Below are 15,882 nucleotides of genomic sequence, written 5' to 3'. Positions count from 1 at the left end.
CTTACTGATCACATTTGTTTAAAACTACACCAACCAATGACAAGTTCTCACTGCATACCTTCATTCAATTCTGGAAACAAACTGAAATGCCTTTTCTCTTGCTACAATATACAGTTGTAAGATGATGGTTTGATATGGTAAATTTCCACGAAAGAATGGACCATTCTTGTTACATCTTTATGATTGGTAAGCTTGATCATTCTAAGGTTTGTACAAAGAATTTCAACAATGTCCAGTGTACAGTTAACTGTAGACAACCATCTGAATTGGTCAGGAGTCGACTACGATTGAAAATGGAGAAAACAGTTTCATGCTGTTACTAAACATTTGAAAGGTTGGTGCCACATAAATTAAAACAGAATTGGATGGTGTTCATGTGGACTCAGCACCATCACTGAAGACCATTTACTTTTGGATTAATGAATTTAAACATTGTCAGACAAGCACCAAAGATAAAGTGCACTCCGGCCATCCAGTTGTGGGAATGCCGAGACTGTAGGCACCTCAACTATGTGAGTGCATATTATCCTGCATGGACAACTGGCTATGAAGAAGCTGTGTGTGAGATGGGTGCTGCGATTGCTCACAGTCAACCACAAGCATATCCAGCACAACATTTAAACACAATGTCTAATGATATTTAATGGCACCCGCAAGATCTTTTGTACAAATTTGTGATTGCTGATGAGACCTGGATCCATTATTACACACTAGAGTCAAAACGGCAGTCAAAACAATGGACAAAGGCTGGTGAAAGTGCATCAAAGAAGGCAAAGAGTGTGTTGTTGGTTGGTAAGGTGATGGCCACTGTTTTTGGGATTCTCAAGGAATAATCTTCATAGATTACCAGGACAAAAGGCGAACCACAACTGGATCCACCCTATTATGCCCCATTGTTGGATTGTCTGAAAGTTGCACTGGCTGCAAAAAAGTCTTAGGTTGACACCAAAAAAAGTGCTTTTTCACCAGGATAGTGCATCATCCCACACATCAGCGATAAAAATGGTGAAAGCGCATGAACCACATTTTGAATTGGTTCCTCATTCACTTAGTCCCAAGTGACTTCTTCTGTTCCCAAACTTGAAACTTGGGCTTGATGGGAAGAAATTTTCATCAAATGAGGAAGTGATAGTTGCAGTCAATGAGTAAGAGTTTGACAGAACCTATTTTCCAATGGGACGAAAAGGCTGAAGGATTGCTGAACACAGAGCAGATCCTTCAAAGTAGACTATGTCGAGAAGTAAGTTGAGTTGCTCATGAAACAAATATTTTTTCTTGCTTTTTTACCAGACTTATGAAACCACCCTCATAAACTGGCTGTAGATAATAATCACACCAACAAACGTGTTGTAGATTATATTTCCAGGGAGAATACTGAGTCAAAGCAGAAACAACTTCAACACTGTCAGCAAGATTCGAAAGTAACCACACACACGCTTCCAGCAACAGAGGTAATTAATAGCTAACAAACAATTTGCCTGTTTTCTTCTTTAGCTGCAACCATAATTCTGGGAATGTGAACCTAAATGTACAAACAAATATGTCTTCAAATGTCACCAAATATAGACAAATGACTCATAAGCAGCCAGGAAGTGCTGTAACACAGTTGTGAAATGACTGCAACACAGAGTAGGTTGCTGACTTGCAAAGAATATGAATAACCAATATACATTTTACATGTATATAAAAAAGAGTAAATCAAACTGAAAATTTGTTTTCATTATTACAGTCTTGTGTGACTTTGATATGTACTAAACATTTAATACTCATTTCTGGCTAAGAAAGGCTTCCAATAGAAATGCCTAAAAGCAGTATCACATCAGATTTCGCACAAAACTGCAGATTCTTCCATGTGTTCCCCTGTCCCAGATCTTCCTCCTTCATTACACTAACAGGTTGAAGATGATAATTCACACAGAAAGACTAAAGCACAGCAGATTCAATACAAACATATCCAGCAGAACATTCTGTTGCTAAACAAAGTGCTGCTTCTCATTTGTTTTCTTTTTACAATATTATTCTGAATTATTAGTTGTTTCTTACTTTTAAATGTTAAACAGCTAAGAGGTCATTAGTGCTTGTGTTTTAGCAATCACCATCTGACATACAAATTAGTGTTCCCCATATTTCCACACTAAAGGTTTTCAGTATGTTAAATCTCTTACTTCAAAGACAGTGATTTTAAAAAAAGCTTCAGTAATAATCTTGTTTTATATTCTGCCTTATGTATAAATGTTCTACAACTCTCACTCCCAGTAAAAGGTATGAGACATAAAAAAAGAGGTGTACATATATATAATTTTGCACCTGATAGTGCTTGTTCATTTGCCATACAGTTAAAGACTGCTGTTTCATTTCTTAGTGACGCACTACCTATGAATATCGACGTAGCTACAATGTTTGTACAATATTCAATAGAAAGACAAACAATGATGATTAAGTTACAACATTATTCATTGCAAGATTAATACAATTTATAATGCAATAGCTCTTCAAGAATACATCTACCAGATACACATTAAGTACTTTTATAAAAAGAATTACTACTAATCAATACAAATTTTAAAAAGGCAGATATTTACCAGTATGTATAAATATAATTATATACTTGGTCCTGTTTTTAACTGTCTGAAGAACCTACACACGGGTGTCAGGAAATGAGTACATGTGGCACATTCTCTGTCAGCACATGGCACCAGCGCACTGCCAAGATCTGGCACCTATCCCCTCCAAGAGATAATTATAGAATGAGAGCTTTCTCGGGCTACTTTTAGCTCACAGACCACCTGTATATCATGATGGTCTGCAGCCAGCAAATTTAACAGGATCTGCAATCAACTGCCTGGCTAAATGCAGATGTTGAGTGCTATTGGAATTTAATTACTTCCCTAGGCTCTTTATACCCCTTTATTGAAAAAAGTGGTTGCTTACAACAAGAAAGCACACACTCATTAAAAAACAAAAGATTTTATAAATATCCAAACAATGACAGATGTTCAGCTGGGGAAAAGGGCATGGGGCAATATGAAAAAAGTGCAGTCATTACATCAGTTATTCATAGCCAGGTTTTAAAATAATTAAAAGGAAATGCTAATTTGCAAAATTTTGCTTATTATACAGTGTTTCTCTCACAGAAAATGCTTTTAGTTTGGACATACTTCATACATAGAAATATAATATGTTTCAAAAATAACTGCTACTCACAGACTATATATATTTTGAAATGTCATATTTTTTTAAGTAGCAACCTGAACATAAGAAAAATTCAAAAATTCCAAATAAAAGAATCAAAAGGGGGCAATTACGAGGAAAATAAGCAGAAATAAAGATGAAAAAAGGAGATAGCATACTATTGATAGGAAATAAAATGGGTCTACAGGCAAAGCTACAACAATATTGCACTATTTGTGCAGAAGTGGGTGGCAAACAGCAAAAAGTAAAAGGGTAAGTCCTTAAATTACAATATCACATAATTTTGATGTATATGCTTGTGCTTACTTTCTGCCCACCCAATCTGAATTATATTGAATTAGGAGGTATTCTTTTATGAGATATTTTGGGTTTCAATAGGCTGGAACTACATTTAATTTTATTTCTTAATATTTAACACTACAGAACTTTCTAGACTGGCACAGCCGTAATATAATATCTTCACCATGTGCAGATTAATTCTTATTCCTTTGTGACCATTCTGCAAGCATAATCTGTGATTTGTTCAGTGTGCCCAAGTTAACTGTCTCTACAGATATACTTGCACAAATAAATTCAATTGATTAATAAAATTCACAGCTCATTCAAGTCTTTCACCCATTTAGCTATTAGAAATTTATAGTACTCAGTCTACATAACTTCTGTGGTAAATAGATAAATACATAATGTGGCTGCCAAGTGAGTGGAACACAAGTAACCATAAGTTTTACTGATACATGGAAGAGGCATGGTATAGACAAATGAACAGTAGGTGTACGGTTAAGGTTAAGGCTGTGCTCATACAGTACCTGGAGGAGGCAAGGACACAAGTGAAATGACACCCAGCTATTAGAAGAAATGCTACGAAGATAGAATACGGGTGGAAGGTGGAGACCTCGGAGTTAAAGAAAGACATACGGATAAGCTAGGGGTGCAGCAGGAAGTGTGGCGGCAGGAAGATGCGACAGGGTGGGTACAGGAGTGTGGGGGAGGGGAGGGGGGGGGGGCAAGGTATGTCAAGAGCATGAACTACTGTAAACTTAGGCACAGGGAATTAGCAGAATGTAGGATATGTTGGAAGAAGTGTTCCCGATGGCACAATAATGAAAAAGGGGAAGGATTCAGATGGGTTATGAAGCAGTTATCAACAAAATCTAAAACAACGCTGTTTAGTCCCAGCTGGTCTTTGGCAACAGTCTGTTGGTGACCATGCATCAATGTGTGGATAGTTTAAGGTGATATTACACAGAATGCTGTGAATCTCCTGAAGTATAGTTCGTAGATGACGTGACTACTCTCACAGTGTGAATTAATTATCCAGTTTAGATTTGTATGGCACTTATTTAGTACATAGTCATTAATATAGTAACATTAATTCTGTGTGGAAGAGCCTAAATAGGTGTGGTTCTGTTTAATTAAATACAGTCATGTCACAGTATAATTTCTGGTAGACGTATAAATTGTGCATACTTGTGACAAGCACTTCCATTTGTAATATTTCTAAGATATATGCTTCGCTATGTCACGGGTTTCATAACAATCAATTGATATTATATTTTCCACAGTTATCAAAATAATATATCATAAAAATACAGTAAGAAGCTAAGTAAAAAGTAAAGTAGCTATCAATCTGAAGATTGTTTTGAACACCACACTGCTTCACTATGAATGGTCTTGTTCGAGATGGTATGCTGTTGTCTGTCTCCAACCTTTGATCTGTCTTACCCTTGCAGTTATAGGGGGCCAACAATTAATGTGGATTCCGAAGCATGGTGCAACTCGGGGTTTTTCACAACAAAAAACATTGCACGAGATGAAATAAGTGACAGAAAAAAATTGTACGATTGACTGGCGATTGAAACCAAGACTTTTAGATTCATAACCTGACACTTTACCACTGAGACACTGAACCTCATACCGTAAAAAGCTATAAGACAAGTTTTATAATTACAATCTACTCAACCACATTTATGAGAAGAAACATGCTCAGAAAGTCAAAACAATTGCAAATATAAAGCTAGATCAATCTTTAAACATTAATTTGTAATATTTTTATTATTTTTTTAGCTCCAACATGGCTGAGGCATGAGGCAGTACAAAACAGTTGTTCATAGCAAGTATTAGACATATTTTGTGGTCACAAAGATAACAGAACAATTTGCTGTGAAAATGACGCAAAGGAAGTTACACTTTATTTGATCCATCCACAACCAAGAACGATCACTGCTTAAAATTTTGAAATAATGAATCCTAGAGGAAACTACAATGGATCATGAACAGTGAAATTCAATCTCTACAGAAACAGAAGAGAAGTATTTCTTAATATTATTGTGCTGCCAACTCTCTATTGTATTTATTACATAACATGCATCAAATTCATTGCAGCTTGGGATAATGCAATATATTTAATATTGCAGTGTCTGACAACTAGATAAGCTGCAGAGAGATGGTTCATAGAACAGTATATTAGAATCAAGAAGTACAAAGATATGACATTCATTGAATAGTCAGTACGAAACCAGTTTGGAAAGTGTGAGAAAATACCAAAAGGGATGTTCCTTTGTGCCTGGTTGGTAGGTGTATGTCGCAATAAGTTGTTGCAGATCTCTTTCTATATGAGTGTTCATCTGAAAAGGCCTAGCAAGTCCTTTGGTAAAGGGATTGTTTACTACTGTAGATTTTTTAACTGTCAATAAAAATGGCTGACAATATGTTTTTATAGGTGATCCGTTGAGTTGCAGACAGCAAATTGAAGAGACTGTTACACATTACAGCTTTCAGCCAAATCCTTCTCCAGCAAAAGAAAACACACACACATTCACCAAAGCAAGCAAACACACTTTATACACATGTGATTGCTACCACTGGCATGACCCTGGCAGTAGTAATGGTTATGTGTGTATTAGGTGTGCTTGCTTGTGTAAAAGTGTGTGTGCTTCCTTTGCTGAAGGAGGCTCTGGCCAAAAGGTATAACAATAACAAACAGTCTTTTCATTGTGCATGTCTGCAACTCAACAGGTCATGTTTACAGTAAGTAACAGTCTTTCCTTTTCCTAATATTGTTGATATTCCTGCCCAGAAATTTCCATTGTTTGTTTTTAATAAGCTTTTACACTACTGCAAGTTTCATCTCACTTGGTTTAGTGGACACAATGCATGAGTTCACTCAGTTCCTTCCGAACAGTAGCCTTGTTACCTTTCCATGCAGAAGGAAGAGAAACATTTCTATGCAATTATTTTTAAGTGGTTCTGAAGGCAAATCACTGTTTTGGGAATTTGCAGCAGGCACGGACAACACAGTTTGTACACTTCACCTGCAGCAATTTCTCTCCGAATCTGTGACTTCCGGCACAAGTGAACATTTCCTGGAGATGATTGTTGGTCAAGGTATCACTAAAATGATTTGGAAAACAAGTCAGTAGAATTACAACAGTGCCAATAAAATTCAGATCATTTCAGATGCACTTTGTGCATTTCAGTGGAGCAATTTTCATATTACAATGATACAACAGCCTGTGGGTAGCACACACTACAAACATAACAAAAAGATCAGTTCATTACATTTTCATAGCAAGACCTTCAGAAACTCAGTCCTGGATAGTCATAACTTATATTTTGTAACAGATGAGAAAATAAGAAGGAATGGGGTAGAGAAGCAGACTGTACTAAGAACAACAGAATTGTACCAGGGAAATGTAAGTTGTGTTAAAGGGGAAAATAGAGAGAAAAGGATGACAAGCAGAGAAGCTGCAAGAAACAAGGATGTTCGCTATCTCCTTTACTTTTCATTGTGGTGACTGATGTGATAAAGACGAAAGTGGCAAGACAGGAGCAGGAAGACAGCAGCGTTGTCTACTGATAACCTGGTGTTGTGGGGGAACATCAGAGTGGGGAAAAAAGAAGCAATTGGATGTTTGGGCACAAATTGAGCAAGAGTGTGGCCTAAATCGTATTGCAATGAGTTGTGAACTGGTGGTCACAACAAGTAAAAAAGGGTAGACCTATGGTAAACATGTCACTGGGTGGGGAGCAGCTGAAAATGGTGGAAAATTTCAAGTAGCAGGGGAGCAGATCACAGGACAATGGAAGCTATGACAAACAGGTACATGAATAAGAAAGATAAACTGATTGCTTAATGAGAGAAACTAAGAATGGGATATATTATATACCAGTTCTGTAATACACAGCAGAAACTTGGGTCACAAAGGAAAGAGAAAAATGTAAAATGCTATCAAGTGAAATAAAGTTTTTGAGAAGGTGGATAAGTGTAACAAAAATGGAGAAGAGGAGAAAGAAAAGTTTTAGAGAGATGAGGAATCCCTACAGGAAAAGACTTCTGAAGAGAATGGATGAGGATGCCAAGGAAAATGCAGGAGATGCAAATGATGCATAAGAGACTGAAGGGAAGGTGAAGGGAGAAGTGATTAAATGGAATGGAAGAAAACATTGAGAACAGAGGAGAAGACTGAGCCACAGTAGCAACAGTGAAGTGGTGAGAAGAACAGGGGGGAGGGTGGGAGGACGAGGAGGTAGCGGTGGTGTGATAGAGATCTGTGAAGTAAGTGATAATCTATATATAAAATGTGCAAAAACATGACACCTTTATGCTGAGATGTTGAAAATCTCAAAAAAGAAAGTAAACTAATGGATGCACAATTTGGAGCAGAAAACAGTTTGTATTCATAGCCATAGTAAAGCTATGCCAATATAGATAGCAAAATGAGAGAGAATTTTGGGCAGAGTGTTGAGAGATCTTTATCCCACAGAGAAATAGCATCCATGAACAGGCTGTTGGTACCCTCCACAGCTATCTATGGGCTGCCTTCTGCCAACAATGCTTGGTGTGATGCCAGCTGTCTGCAAAGGCTCTCATAACTTTTCAGCCTGCAAAAAATCGCCACTTGCATGTGTGTGCTTACACATAAAAATAAGGGTTTACTGAAGAGGGTAATTATATTATAGAATATCTCAAACTGTTCTCACTCTCTTGTCAAGCAGGCACTATTCAAGCATTTGCCTGAAGTGATTTACGAAACAAGAGAAAGGTGGCAGGGCGGTTGGCTAGGGATTTGAACCCACTCCTCCAAAATAACAATACAACATAGACAGTTACCCTATAAACACAATAAACTCTATACTGTGTGTGCAGATTCTCATTTCTCAAACCGTTAATTAATTTTGTATTTATCTCTCATACAAAGGACAACATTTTTAGGCATTTTATAGCCGTAGTGCATTTTACAGGGCAACATTGACACAAGTGCTCATAGCAGATGGTTTCTACTGTTGGCAACTTGACGTCGGTTGCAGGGGCCAAGGAGGGGAGTGGGGAAGGGTGGGGGGACTGTAGTGGGATCATTTTGCTCTTTCCAGCAAGAGGCCAATACAATACATCACAACTCACAAGCATTCATGCAGTTTTTGCTGTGGACTGTCCCACAATAACTGTAGCATCACCTAATACTGGTGCTAATGGAGGAAGTGATCTATGTGTTGTCGAATTTAAATCCTGCTTCAAGATTTGCCATACATGCACACTTCACAGCCAAATGCCAAGGGTAAATTCCTAACCAAAACATTCAGCACCAACATTTGCTACAAACACTTCGCAAATAAACACCTAACCAAAACAGCAATCTCTGTATTATACAACATGGTCGCAATGCTTCAGAGACGTTAAAGTTCATCAAAGGAAAAATGACAAGATATTAAAAATTGCTTTAGTTTCAGTCTCTTAGCCAGACAGAAGCTCAGCTAAAACTTACAAGGTTATTAGGTACATTGCTTCTGTGTTCCTGCCTTCGCAAAGCAGATGTATCTCTCCGTGTAGACCCTTTATGTGTACTAGTCTTCGGAACAGTTCCAGTGTACCTGCCATCAGGTGACATGGTTCTGGGAAACTGAAACATATAAAGGTATTCTTTCATTACTGTGTAACATAAGTTAATCAGTACAGAGTGAATAGAGTCTGAAGATTAGAACACTACTCAACCTGAGTGAATATCCAGTGCCATAAGTACATGGTTTCAATTTGGTTGAAAAAGCAAGTTAGTTACTTCTGTTATTTGAATGTTTCATGGCTCATAATTGTGACCTCTCAAAATAATGTGGAATGATTCAGATTTAAAATTACAGTACATCTTCTAAGTCAAAAATATGGCAACATGAGGGAACATTTGAAAATTTCATAACAAATTTAAATTTGGGTTTAACACACATATCCTTTTACGCATCACCAACACAGAGAATTTTTCCTGGGTGACTAAAACAACCCACAGTTACAATATCTCTTTGAGAATGGCAAGATAAAAGATGAGACAGTTATCACACACTTTTCTTACTAACATCTTTTACCACTATACTTGTAAATGTCACATACCAGGGCCCAAGGAGACAGTTTTGCTACAGAAAGATGAACTGTACTTGTCAAATTACTTAATAAATTAATAAGTTTTTAAATCTGAATATCAATTTTACATGCTTCCCCTGAGCTAAAGCTTTTGGGTTCTCGGTGGACTAGTTTAGTTTATGCATTATTAATTTTGTTGAGTGACTTATTTTTTAGGAGATATTAATTTTCATTACTATGATAGTCAAGATTTCATTTGTGTTAGTATGAGATTAGTGTCCACCTTTAACTGTATTACTTGTCATGTTGGCTCCAAAAAAATAATACTGACTTCACTTGTCACATATACACTGCTTACACCGAGCTTATTTACAGAACCTGTTGAGTTTCCTCCAGTTCCCTTTGATAAAGGCATCTGGAGTCATCTACGTGCTCTCCTGCACTGTGTCTACCTGGAGCCTCTCACAAGGATAGGCACAGTCTTTGGCTGGTGTTAGAGGTAGCTATGAAACCTATAGTTAACTTTACAATGGAAAAAATGTCCTTTAACTATAATTGATGAGTGAAAATTTGCACAAACATTGAACTTGTGCTTCAAGGAAGTGCCATAGTGAAAGTCTCAAGCTACCTACAAACAAAAGACAAGATAACCAATCCAATATAACATTCTGTCGATCAGTAGGCCTAACTTCTCTTCTAAAACAGCCTGCACTACTGGTTAGCAATAACTTGATACTACTCACCAAGTAGAGAAGGCATGAGCAGAGGCAGACAGAAATATGTTATGGTTTGGCCAGGAATCAACATCATGACCTTTTGGCTTCCAGGCGCAATTTACCCCTCCTGATGGCAAAGAACTTGACTGTAAATATAAAATTACTGGTTCTCATGCTACCTCCAATTATAATATGCTTTTTGTTGATGTATTTTGTTCCTACCTTTATGTATACTATTCTATGTATTTTGTTCTAAACTGGATTATAAGACTTTTCCATCTCTAATGACCTCTATGTCAATGGGACATTAAACTCTTAACCTTCTTTCCTTTCTTCCCTCCCTCCAAGACATTTAACTTTGTGTTGAACATTACCTCATTCAGCTACTTTACACCCATATCTCTATCACTCTTATTATTCTAACATCATATTTCTATGACCAGTACTCCGCTATTGTGAGGATTGAATGCTCTCTATGGCTAGCAACAATAGTGCACCACAAGAAGGCACACCTGGTCATCACAGCACTTTAATTAATGGTATTACAAAAATTGGTCTGAATTATACTTAACAACAATGACACTAAAAGTTAGGGTGATCAATTCAAACATTGCAGGGAAGCAAGAAAATAAGTGACAGTGAAGAAATTACAAATGGAGTCCTTACAGGGTTCAATTTTTTTATCCATTCCTATTCTTTGTATATGTGAATGACCTGTCACATACCATGTAACCAGACTTCTTACACAGTGCCGGGTAGGGGCATATGGACATATACACACAAAAATGTGTGTGTGTGTTCGAAGGATAACCTTGAAAGCTACCAAGTTTTCTTTCTTTCGTGTGTGCCTATTGACAGCTCAACGTTTCTGCTTTTCAGTGAGTGGTCTTATTTAATCCCAAGACCTTTACAGAATATGTGGACTCTTCACCAGTCATCATACTGTTGGCACCTCTCCAGGATAGATGATGATTGGGGGGGGGGGGGGGGGGGGGGGGGGGGGCACAATTTTATATCTACTGCGGGATAAAGGCCCACTAGACTTTTGAATGCACTGCAGTCTACAGCACTGCCCCCCCAGCATTCTTCAAAGTTTATATACATGTACATAATATGCACAAAAATACTTGTAGCTTTGTCTATTGTGTAATAAAACTTCCCTGAATTTACTTTGCAATTTTAGGTGATTATAATGGGAAGTGTATTAATTATAGTGTGAACTGAGACGGTCTAAACTAGAAACCAGTCTGCTATCACAACTTCCATTTGCCAACTCACAACCAAATAATTTAGCACCTTCAAAGATAGTGTAGACCTAGGATTATTCAACTGTCAGTCTGTTGCTACAACCAATATTTTGAGGACGACACACAATCATATGCTGAAAGATCTAGAAATTTTTTGATTTAACTGGTTAATATGATACAGTGTTCAAAAGAACCTAATTCCATAATATCAATATAATAGAGGGAAACATTCCACGTGGGAAAAATTATATATAAAAACAAAGATGAGGTGACTTACCGAACGAAAGCGCTGGCAGGTCGATAGACACACAAACAAACACAAACATACACACAAAATTCAAGCTTTCGCAACAAACTGTTGCCTCATCAGGAAAGAGGGAAGGAGAGGGAAAGACGGAAGGAAGTGGGTTTTAAGGGTGAGGGTAAGGAGTCATTCCAATCCCGGGAGCGGAAAGACTTACCTTAGGGGGAAAAAAGGACAGGTATACACCCTGGGATTGGAATGACTCCTTACCCTCACCCTTAAAACCCACTTCCTTCCGTCTTTCCCTCTCCTTCCCTCTTTCCTGATGAGGCAACAGTTTGTTGCGAAAGCTTGAATTTTGTGTGTATGTTTGTGTGTCTATCAACCTGCCAGCTCTTTCGTTCGGTAAGTCACCTCATCTCTGTTTTTATATATAATTCCATAATATGATACACAAGAATACTGAGCTCAACTCCCATCGACATTTTCCTCACTGTCATGAGGGTACGCCACGTAGATATGTTAGCCTACTCAGTAAACAAACCATAAATAGGCTATGCCTATTGATTGAAGAGCAGAACTTCCACATAAATAAAAATATTGTAGGAGAGCAAATTGTCAGTTATGTTAAAATAAATAACTCCCTCTTATGAAAGTGAAACACTACATGTACTAGGATCAGATACACAAATTTTCTCATGAAACAAAAAGTTGTCCAAAGAGAAAGCATCAACCAGACAAGCAAAGTCTGTGTATACTTGTAAATCAGCTTTTCACATGGGCACTGGGATAAAACCTTTGTGAATGCCCCATTTATGTGTAACTGGTGGTCACAGGCAGAAAACCATGCAGACAGACCCATGATACACAAATAACAGAAATAATCAGTAGCATAACAACAACATACAACAAATTATGGTTGAAGTCAGTCAGGCACAACTTCAAGAACAAATATTTTAATTAAAAAAATAAATAAATAAAAGTAAAAAAGACTGTTCAATGTATGTAACAACACAAGAGGGAGTATTACGTGGCTGCTCAAAATGTATGAAATTCTTTTCAGTATGTGAGAGATGTCATTGTGGATGAGTGACAATTTAACACTTTATTTACTGAATCAATAGCAACCAGTGCTATGTTTAGGAGCATTTGAACCCCTGGAGGACAAGGGAAGTCACAGGCGTTGACACAGATCTAAGTGATGCACTGATCAACAAAGTATGTGTTTTATACATTATGTCATAGGATAAAGCAGAAGGGATCTGGAGATCAAGCTCTGTCTGTCAATAGCGACAATCTGAGTTCACCTTTTATATCTGGTACTTGGCAGCTTGGATATGTTGGAAGCAGAGCATTTGATTAAGAATGATTGAAGATGCATCAAATAAACATTTGTTGCAATGTAGTACTAACACATATGCAATATATCATAGTAAGAAAAGTCAATTAACATATGTCAAGTTGCAACATTGTTTACATTCATTTTACTAGAGCTTCAGACAAGCAATGAATCATGTGGTCTTCTTGTACATACAACAGCACATACAACAGCATTTAGCGTACAATTCAAATCATTTTGTGGTGACATCAAAGTACTTAGTGTATTTATTTTTTATGCATGGCGTGAAAGATTGCACACATACAATTATTTGCCCATGGATCCTATTTCAGTTCACAACAAAGCAATATATAATGTTTTCAGTCTCTCTACTTTCTTTTCACAATACTGAAATTCCAGTAAGGTCTGTTCTGCATGCAACATGAGAACAGTAACAGTGGTTACATCCACAAAACAAAAAAATACTGAGTATTTGTAAGGAAGTTTAACAGTCATTATATTCCATGACATTACTTTTACTTTCAATATCCCATCGTTGTAATAACAAAGTAAGGTAAAACCATCCTCAACCCAAGAGTTGGTTTGAACACCACAACAGTGTTTTATTATGCATGATTCTATTGAAAGAGGTATGCCCTTGCCTACATTCTCTCTTAGCACTGACTAACGCTGCCAGTTACAGGAAATGAACTGTAAATAGCATTATTCAAATGCTCAAATTATTGACATGAAACAGTGATGGTCAGAAAAATATTAGAAGACCGACTAATGACAAACTCAAACCTTTCAATCTGATGTGTGAAAGTAACGCGTGTTTGTTGTTTAAAAACAGGATACGTCCAAGAGCGTTGTACCTGGTAACCGGCTAACCGTAAATCGTAACGAGTTTCTGAACCATTTACTATATACCATAATCCCAAATATAACACTTTTCAGAGTACGATGAGAGTTTCGTCGATCAAGCCAATAATCACTTCGTACAAACCTAATAGTGAGAGACGGCAATTCTCTCTATACTTTGCAACTGAAATAATTACGAAGACGCACTAATCATTTACTGCGCTAAAGGAATAGAACGGAATAAAGGAACGATTTTGCCATGGGAGTTGTCTTCAGCTTTGTCGCATTGGTGTTACACGCAGTAGTCAAAGCAGTCATAAGCGAATGCTTATGGTAAGAACGGTCATTAATTACTATTTACATGACGTTCTTGCAGCTGGAAAGTAACGTCTTCCAATTGGGCATACATAAACTTCCTGAACTACATTTTGTCGTTTGCCCTACTTTTTACGCGTGACATTGTATATCTTACTTCAAATCAGCTCAAAACATCCAGCGGCTTCTCCGCTACAAACAAACAATTGACTTGACTATATACTCTGCTTTGCATTTATCCCTACACATAGGTGTAAAGTGAGACTTTGCTACTCTTTGACTAAACAGACACAACAAAGATGGTACTTTTTAAAACTGAATCATTTATCTTCGAAAATTATCCACATAATCTTCAACTCACGCACAAAATCCATCACCGATAGGAACACAATGCGATAAATAACTTAAAAACACTTCTATCACTTGAATAAATACTTTAATACTTGCGTAGCCTTCCGCGACCAGAGTCAGTTAACATGAAAGTTTTCTGTACTGTATTGTACCTTTATTGATTCTCTGAGTCTTTCAGTGTACATAAGTGTACAACATGATATTGAACAAGCCAAGCAAATGATGAAAAACATGTATACATACAACATTGTTACACATAGTGTACATCACATAGAAGATACATTACAGCTGTATTCTTATTCATTACTTCAATATACAGGTACCGATTCATACTGTACGAAGCTGTTACTCATGACACCAACGTTTCGGCCGTGGTTACAATTGCCCTCTTCTGGGTATATTTGTGTGACACTGGAAGACTCAGAACAAAGTCACAGTAACCATGGCCGAAACGTTGGTTTCATATTAACTTAAATACTTCCTAAAAGCAATACAAGGTAAGAGAAATTTGCCTTCTGCTATAAATTGATATCAATGATAATATATTGAGAATTCATTTGTCTTTAACAAGATTTTTACATTTGTACGTGAGACAACATGGGCTGTGACGAATGATTGTAGCAGGTGCGTTCACTCTTGATACTGTCTAGAGTAATCAAGGAGAAGATGGTTAACATTGTGGACGCTACACTCACAGAGGGAAGAAAGAGCCATATGGGTTCGAACGAAGTGTGTCTCTACTCGTCCATGATTAAATGTGACACAAGCCATAATGAGCACAAAGTCTCTATTACCTATATTTCTACTTTTCACATCACGATTTCCTGAAACCGACTGTATAATTCTGGAATAGATTTCCTCCTTACTTTCATATGAGAGTCTTAGTCACATGCTCCACTGATTCCTTATTTATATTTCGAATACATAAAGGAAGTAGCTAGGTGGCATTTGAGTGTACCCCTCTGTTCCGGTGTACACTGCTCATTGCCCATTATCTTGCTTTGTGCTTTGATCCAGATAAAGGCAGTGATTTTGTTTTGATACCATAGTTCCTGTATTTCCCCGCGGATATGTTTTGATTATATAGTGGTATTTTATCACCTTCAGGTCGATTAAGAATCTGATAAATATAGAATTGTCTGTTCTTAGAGCCCTCTGGAGAAACTGAGGGCGTCCAAGATGACACTAAATTCCGTACTGAGGATTGTTGACTCTCATGGTAATTTAAATTTGATTTTGTTTACGGTGGAATAGCATGCAAACAGTAGCTTGAATTTGATTTGATTTATCGG

The 15,882-nt window shown here is 37.2% G+C and overlaps 1 protein-coding gene and 1 long non-coding RNA gene across 5 annotated transcripts in view; one reads left to right on the top strand and one right to left on the bottom strand.

The window, feature by feature from the left end:
* Positions 1–14,491, bottom strand: part of LOC124788117 (pericentriolar material 1 protein-like) — a 392,802-nt gene extending 378,311 nt beyond the window's left edge. For 2 of the 4 annotated variants that reach the window (XM_047255241.1, XM_047255243.1), the window contains exons 1-2: positions 14,286–14,348; positions 8,955–9,089 (exon numbers count right to left, since the gene is read on the bottom strand). In XM_047255241.1, the coding sequence (XP_047111197.1) occupies positions 8,955–9,089; positions 14,286–14,333 (183 nt within the window). In that variant the 5' untranslated portion in view covers positions 14,334–14,348. Of the gene's footprint in view, positions 1–2,582; positions 2,719–8,954; positions 9,090–14,285; positions 14,349–14,396 lie in introns of those variants that run through there. The other 2 variants (XM_047255242.1, XM_047255244.1) reach the window with 2 other exon arrangements.
* LOC124788119 lies at positions 2,801–5,900 on the top strand. Its single transcript, XR_007016059.1, has 2 exons — positions 2,801–3,444; positions 5,257–5,900. It is a non-coding gene; the product is annotated as an uncharacterized LOC124788119 (long non-coding RNA).
* Positions 14,492–15,882: the final 1,391 nt, after the last annotated feature.

Source organism: Schistocerca piceifrons, chromosome 3 (genome assembly GCF_021461385.2).
Source record: "Schistocerca piceifrons isolate TAMUIC-IGC-003096 chromosome 3, iqSchPice1.1, whole genome shotgun sequence".
NCBI classification, from domain to species: domain Eukaryota; kingdom Metazoa; phylum Arthropoda; class Insecta; order Orthoptera; family Acrididae; genus Schistocerca; species Schistocerca piceifrons.
Note: the sequence above shows the minus strand (reverse complement) of the source record. Positions and strands in the feature narration are given on the sequence as shown.